Raw genomic sequence first — 7,121 nt, 5'->3', positions numbered from 1 at the left:
TAATAAATTTATATTGTAATCTAATATATTTAATATATTAAAAAAATCATTTACATTGCTGGTAGGTTATCATTGCACACATTAAAACACTTGAAAAAAATAAAAAAAATTAGAAGAGTTCTAAACTAAGGCGCTGTCTTCACTGTATCTAACGCACACATGCTCAAGGCTGATTTATACTCGACGCGTCCGCAAGTTCGCTTAGGTGAGCGAGGCAAATATGACGTACTTTCTGCGCAGCTCCGCTTCCGAAGATGCACGAGTTCAAAGCGACTCTAGCCGAACATGCACGTCTGTGCCAGCATTTGTGTGAAACAGAAGCAGTTTGATGTCAAGTTCAGTCACACACAGATCACGCTGCGTGCGCACTCAGACATTCAGGAACAAACATTTTAGCGCTGCCCCGCAGTTTTATCAACTAAATAGCTTAATTACTCAAGAGCTACATTATCTTTCTCAACAAGGAGCTGGTAACATCATTGTTTCTAAAGGAATTAAAGCCACAGCTTTACTGTTAATAGAGAAACGCGGCAAAATGGTGGTAATTTATACATACACCAGCCTCTCTCTCTCTGTGTGTCATAAATGAACAGCTGATGAATTACACTTTTCTGAGAATAGAATATTGAAGAGGAGATCGCTAAACTGCAAGCTAACCGGTGTTTTCAGAAAGCAAGCGCGTTTATCCACACAGTGGAGAGCGCGCGTGTGCACATGGTTGCCAGGTTGACAAAGATAAGTAACACACTTAGCAGATATTTCCGTATTGCGCAAGTGTAAAGCTCTGTTTTGGGGATTATGTCTCTTTATATCAGGCAACCCAGTTGTGTTCCTCTGCGGCCAGATTAAACCTTGTTGTAGCCTATATATGCTCTATTCATTCTTTTTTAGAAACCTCGCACTTTTCTACTCAATTTTAAACGTTGTAAAATTTTAAACAAATTAAGCGCGGTCCACTGCTGCACACGTGCCACAATATCGATACAGGGCCAGCTGTATCGATACTCGTATCGTCAAATCTCTGTAACGATACATCGTCGTATCGATATTTTGAACACAGCACTTGTGAGATACATGGGAAAGAGACTAAATATATTTTACAAAAGTATTTTTGAGACAAATCTAACCAACATATAAAAAGTTATACAATGTACTACAATGTAACGGTCTTGGAAATGTCTTAACCCATTTCCAAAGTTTTATTCCTGTACCAAAAATTACAGATTTTTTAAGATACATGCACCATATTTACAGGTCAAAACTGACCTGAATGCAATTTTAAAGGTACACAAATACATCATTATTTTACAGGAGAGTTTTACTAGTGAGTCTTTTCTTGGAGGGCTCTTAAAATGTAAAAAGGAGTCTGCTGACCTGTCTGCTGATATTAAATACCTAAACATTAATTAATTCCCAAGGTCTTGTAAAACAAAACTATTTGTTTTTGTTGCAAAATCTTGAACATAAACCTTAAATTTTAAGTGGACTACTGAGGAAAAAAAATCCAGCCAAGTAGAGTTCACTACATTACTGCTGTGCTACCTGAATGGGAAACACGATTGGTGACGTGACTGATAGTGGAGCCGTCTGCAGAGCGCTCGATCTTCTTCATCACGACTTCACTGGTGTCTGCACCCACCCGGGCTTTCTGAGATCTCTCCTCCCGCTGCTGTCTGAGCTCCTGCAGACGCAGATCTCGTTCCTTCTCTCTCTGGTCTGAGGACACAGGCAAAATGAACAGCGTCAGTAAGAGAAGTTAGGGTTAAGATGGAGAATGGATCAGGGATGCACAAAACGTGTGACCATATTAGTACTTTTGCAACGATCAACATGGCCGAGACTATCTGACTAGGGTGTGTCCAACAAACTTGTTTGAAAACTTTATTTTGCAACTCTAGTGACACAGAAATCACACACTTCAGACTCTATCGCTATCATGTTTAAAGCACTTGTGTGAAAGTGTTAACATCTTAAGATTAACACCATAGTAGGGTTGTGCAATATTTATCATCTATCACAATATCACAATTGTTGTTTAAACAATGTGCCAGCTGACACGTTGTTGTTTTTCCTGAATATCAGCACGATTGCAAATTGTGATATTGATGTGATGCCAAATGTGATAATGATTTTTTACAACAGTTCAATAAACATATGGCTAATATTGTGAGTTACATTTTAAAAACAATATTACCATGATTATCAATGCTATATTTCACCAAAAAAAAAATATATATATTTATGAAGTTGTAACTGCAATGTAAATAATTTACACTGCATTTGTGTAAATGCATTCATTCCACCTCTGAGCTGCATTTAACAGTCTGTGTAAATACATCTAAATGTCACTTTGGCATAGCGGTGGCACTTCTGCAGTGCAGAAATGGATTTTGTTGATACTGATTTCATTTGATTGGTAACAGCCATTGTATTTATTGATTCAATTTGAGAATTCAACATAAAACATAATGCTTATATCTAAAATGGTTAGAAAAAATGCCTTTATAATGTAAAAATGGAAATTACTGCACAGAATATGAAAAACTTGTCCATGACAGGTCTAAACCAGTCAAGGTTCCAGCACCGATTTAGCAAAATAGTGTCTAATTATTGACAAAACCCCAGAAAACAGAGATATAATTTATAGTCAATATTGCACACCACCACACCATAGATGATCATAGCACTGTGTATACATTTGATCAAGCAAACACACATCAAGCAGTACCATATGATCACCAAATAGATATACTTTCATGCATGGTCAAAAAACATGACCAGATCACAAGTATCACACAAACCACACGTGACACATAAAAACTACATACCGTATATTCAAATACAAACCAAGTCTATAGACATATGAAGCCTAACTGACAGTTCACTAAGGTCCTGGGCATTAGCAAAGGGTCAGTAGGGCAAAAACACACACAATCCAGAAACCCTACCCATTTCCTCCTGTGTGCATCCCAGCCTAGCCTCTGAGAGCAAAGAGAGAGAAACAGCACTCAACAAAAGGGAAGTAAAGAAGACAGACTGTCTAGCACTGTGAACTGATACACTTTCTCCAGTATGTTGACGCCCCTCAGTATATAGAGAGAATAAAGAAAGAACAGAAGGAGAGATGAGTGCTGTGCAAGAAAACAAAAGTAGAGATAATTACCTCGCTTTTTCTTTCGTAGTTCTCTCATTGCAGTCCTGATCATTTTCCTTTCTTCAAAATCTTTGCAATCATCAAGCTGTAAAAACAAACAAACCCCACCCCAAACAGACCACAATAATAATGAAAATAATAATAATAATAAAGCAACTCATTGTACTTCTATAACGCCAAGCATTTAAAAAAATGAATAAATAAATCATGCACAATAATACCAGGAACTTGTATTTTAAAAGTAAAACGGTAAAATTTCATCTTTTTATTTCTTTAAAAGAAAGAACAGGAAAATTAGGTGGTATCAAGGAATGTTGTGAGCCAAATTTAAACTGATAGTTCATCCAAAAATGAACATTCTGTCAAAAAAGATATTTTGAAGCATGTATGTAGCCAAACAGTTGATGGTAGCTACTGACTTCCATAGTATTTTTTTCTATACTGTGGAAGTCAATGGCTAACGGCAACTCTTTGGTTACCAACAATCTTCAAAACAGAACCAAGAAAGAAACTCATAGGTTTGGAACAACTTGAGGATGAGTAAATGATGACAGTTTTCATTTTTTGGTTCTGTGTTGTCTGCATGAGCATCATGCCTCAGTTTGTCACAACACATCTTTGATCATTTTTTGTTGTTGTTGTTGATATTTGTATATACAGTGCACAGCATAAATGAGTACACCCCCTCTGATTAAATATAAAATAAATATTAAGTATTTTCTTAATGATCACTAATGTAATTCATAGAAAGATGGCAAAATTGAAATGTATTAAACATATCAAGAAATTACTTACCTTTTAACAGTTTTGGTTCAACATACTTACCTGTTGATCAATACTTGCCTTAACCTTACACCAGAATTTTTTTTTTTAGTTTTATTTAGTAGCTTTCAGGAGGGTGTACTCATTTTTGCAACACAACATTTTATCACTTTGATAAGAAAATGGTATTTTCTTGAATAATTTTAACATTCTTCTTTGGTAACTGATCAAGCAGGCTTGCTGGAATATTATATCTCTAAAAAATCATAACATGTCTTCTAAGCAAAGAGTAATTGCTGAATTTGTTAAGTTTCAGAGGGGGTGTACTCATTTATGCTGTGCACTGTAACAGCAGGAGAAATAAAGTACCATTTTATCCAGGATCTCCTCATCCTCAATCTCCTGCAGCTTCTCTGAGGTCAGCTTATCACTTTGCACCTCATTTTTGATGGAGGTCATGGATGAGCCGTTAGGAAGCACAGAGACGTCACGGGACGCCTCGCTCACAGATTCACTCACAAGAGATATGGGCTCCGTCTCCATCTGTGTGTGTGCAGGGGGATAAAAGACAATGTATGATACACTATGAAGGGACACTTTAAAAATGATCGCAATTTTAACTGTAAAACACTGTAAATATGCTACTACTTTAATATATATATTCCCCTACTTTAGTATATATGGTGACGTTTCATGTCATTTTACAGTAAAATACTATTAAATTTACAGTTTTTATGCTGTGAAAAAGAACAAGCCATATTATAGTTTAAAGTGAAAAAACAAACTGATATTCCAGAATTCCCTGAGTGACAGCTCACATTTGATGGTTTTCCATTTAAATAACTGTTCTTCTTAGCTTCTTTCTTGTCAGATAAGTTCATTTGGGTTTTATGTTGATGAATGTTTATTACATTATTTCATGCCATTTGTGTTACCGTGATGGTGTTTTGTATTTGTATTTGGGGTTATGACAGCATGTATCTTCTGTATGTTAGTATTAGTATTCACCTCAGCTTGTGGAATAGCTAGCTACTTGTGATGAACTTCAATTCATTGTGTGACTTTCTCATTACCACCTGTATTTTTAATGTGGTTGTATATATATTGGTATATATTTCATTAAATGTTTATTTCAGTTAATGAAATAAATATTTTTTTATTGTAAGTTTAAGTTCAATCTTTAAAACTTAAAATGTTGCTACCATATTTTATGGTTCTTTTTAAGTTCTGGCAACTACAGCTGCAGATTTTTTTTATTGTAAATTTTCCAGATTTTTTGAAGCTACTTATAATTTAAATTAGCGAAACTAAAGTCATGCTATCCTTTTAACAAAGTACTGTATTTACTAATAAACAGAAGGACTTGATGAGGATTAGGATGACAACTGACAACATTAAACAGCATTTGAACATCATTAAAACTAGAAAACAATAATTTGCCATTAATCTTACCAATGGTATATGTACATGTAAAATTTCACTGTCGCCTCACCACACATGGCCTTTAGCTTAAGGAAGAACTTAAAGGGTTAGTTCACCCAAAAATTTAAATTAGCCCGGTCACTTATTAGAAGTACAAAATGAGGATTTGTAAAGAAGAATGTCGGAGGATTTCGATATAAGCCATGAGGAGACTGGTTTTCCTTTGCTAAAGTAAGGAAACTTTGCTTCCTTTGCTCCTGTAAACAAACGTTGGTTTTCACGAGACTCACCGGCGCATGCGCAACGCTGAACTCATACGTCATCAGCCCGGAACTGCTTCCATGTACAACAGTTGGCGCAAGCTACATTAAAGTGATTATTACGTTTTGAATATGGATATTTTTCTTACAAAAACGCATCGATTCGCTATAGGAGGCCTTTGTTCACCCCCCGGAGCCGTGTGAGACACATTATTTTTTTTTAAAGGATGGGCGCTTTTTATTTAACTTCTTTTGGACTGATGCACTTCAACACCCGCTGAGTGCCATGAAACTTTTTTATATAACTCCGACTGGATTCGTCTGAAAGAAGAAAGTCATATACACCTAGGATGACTTGAGGGTGAGTAATTTATGGGCTAATTTTCATTTTTGGGTGAACTAACCCTTTTAAGTGCACCTCAAAGTCCTTTTGGTGTTTTTATATTGTGGTAACAACATTTACACAAAAATTTTCATTAAAATGAATTCATTAAATGTCAGTAATTTTTGTTCTACTTCGGTCAATTTCTCTGATTTAATATTTAACAATAAATGTCTTTCATACTTATTTTGAACTCATTTTAACTTTAAAATTTGCCATAAATTAATAAATAAATAAAAATTAAGACCATGTAAAATATTCAAAACTTTTTAAAAGTTACTGCAGATGCATAATCATCACAAAATTTAATGTTATATCATGTTAAAATGCATTATATTGGTGTATGGAAAGAATATCTATATAATGCTGACAGACAGACAGACAGACAGACAGACAGACAGATGCCTGTTAAGATCTTATACTATGACACTAAAACAGTGATGACATTTATACTTCTGAACAGCTAATCCCTAAAGCAGGCTATAATTGACAGCAACACAATTGACATCAGGGTTAAAGAGGGGATCAGGCCCTTTCTTTCGGAACATGCTTCACAACTCCTTGTTCAAGCTCTTGTTCTGTCCAGAAGATTAATTTTTAACGAGCCAAAAAGAATGCACGTCACACCTCTGTTTATCAGTTTGCACTGGCTACCAATAGCTGCTCGCATAAAATTCAAGGCATTAATGTTTGCCTACAAAACCACCACTGGCTCTGCACCCTTTTACCTAATTTCATTACTTCAGACTTATGTGCCCTCTAGAAGCTTGCGTTCTGCAAGTGAACGGTGCTTTATTGTGCCATCCCAAAGAGGCACAAAATCACTTTCACAGACTTTTAAATTAAATTTTCCCTTCTGGTGGAATAATCTGCCCAACTCAATCCGAGCAGGAGTCCTTAGCTATCTTCAAGAATTGGCTAAAAGCACATCTCTTCCATCTTTATTTGACCCTCTAACTCTAGCACTCTCTATTCTAATTCTATTCTTTATAAAAAATAAATGTAAAAAACTTGCCCCTTTTAGACTTGCACTCTATTTATTTACTAACTGCTTGTTCCTCTTCAGGAACTCGAGCTGCGTTGGAAAACGCTAGGGGAACGCCTTCAGCGATACCAAGCTCTGAATCATATGTGTAATCAG

General features: G+C 35.6%; 1 protein-coding gene across 4 annotated transcripts in view; it reads right to left on the bottom strand.

Moving 5' to 3' along the window:
• Positions 1 to 7,121, bottom strand: part of LOC107739992 (smoothelin-like) — a 74,500-nt gene that overhangs the window by 18,532 nt on the left and 48,847 nt on the right. For 2 of the 4 annotated variants that reach the window (XM_016552261.1, XM_016552262.1), the window contains exons 11-14: positions 4,286 to 4,459; positions 3,164 to 3,239; positions 2,949 to 2,981; positions 1,543 to 1,716 (exon numbers count right to left, since the gene is read on the bottom strand). In XM_016552261.1, the coding sequence (XP_016407747.1) occupies positions 1,543 to 1,716; positions 2,949 to 2,981; positions 3,164 to 3,239; positions 4,286 to 4,459 (457 nt within the window). The remainder of the gene's footprint in view (positions 1 to 1,542; positions 1,717 to 2,948; positions 2,982 to 3,163; positions 3,240 to 4,285; positions 4,460 to 7,121) is intronic. The other 2 variants (XM_016552263.1, XM_016552264.1) reach the window with 1 other exon arrangement.

This window comes from Sinocyclocheilus rhinocerous, unplaced genomic scaffold (genome assembly GCF_001515625.1).
Source record: "Sinocyclocheilus rhinocerous isolate Xijiao unplaced genomic scaffold, SAMN03320098_v1.1 scaffold285, whole genome shotgun sequence".
In the NCBI taxonomy this organism is placed as follows: domain Eukaryota; kingdom Metazoa; phylum Chordata; class Actinopteri; order Cypriniformes; family Cyprinidae; genus Sinocyclocheilus; species Sinocyclocheilus rhinocerous.
The sequence above is the reverse complement of the archived record's forward strand: the minus strand, read 5'-3'. Positions and strand labels throughout refer to the sequence as shown.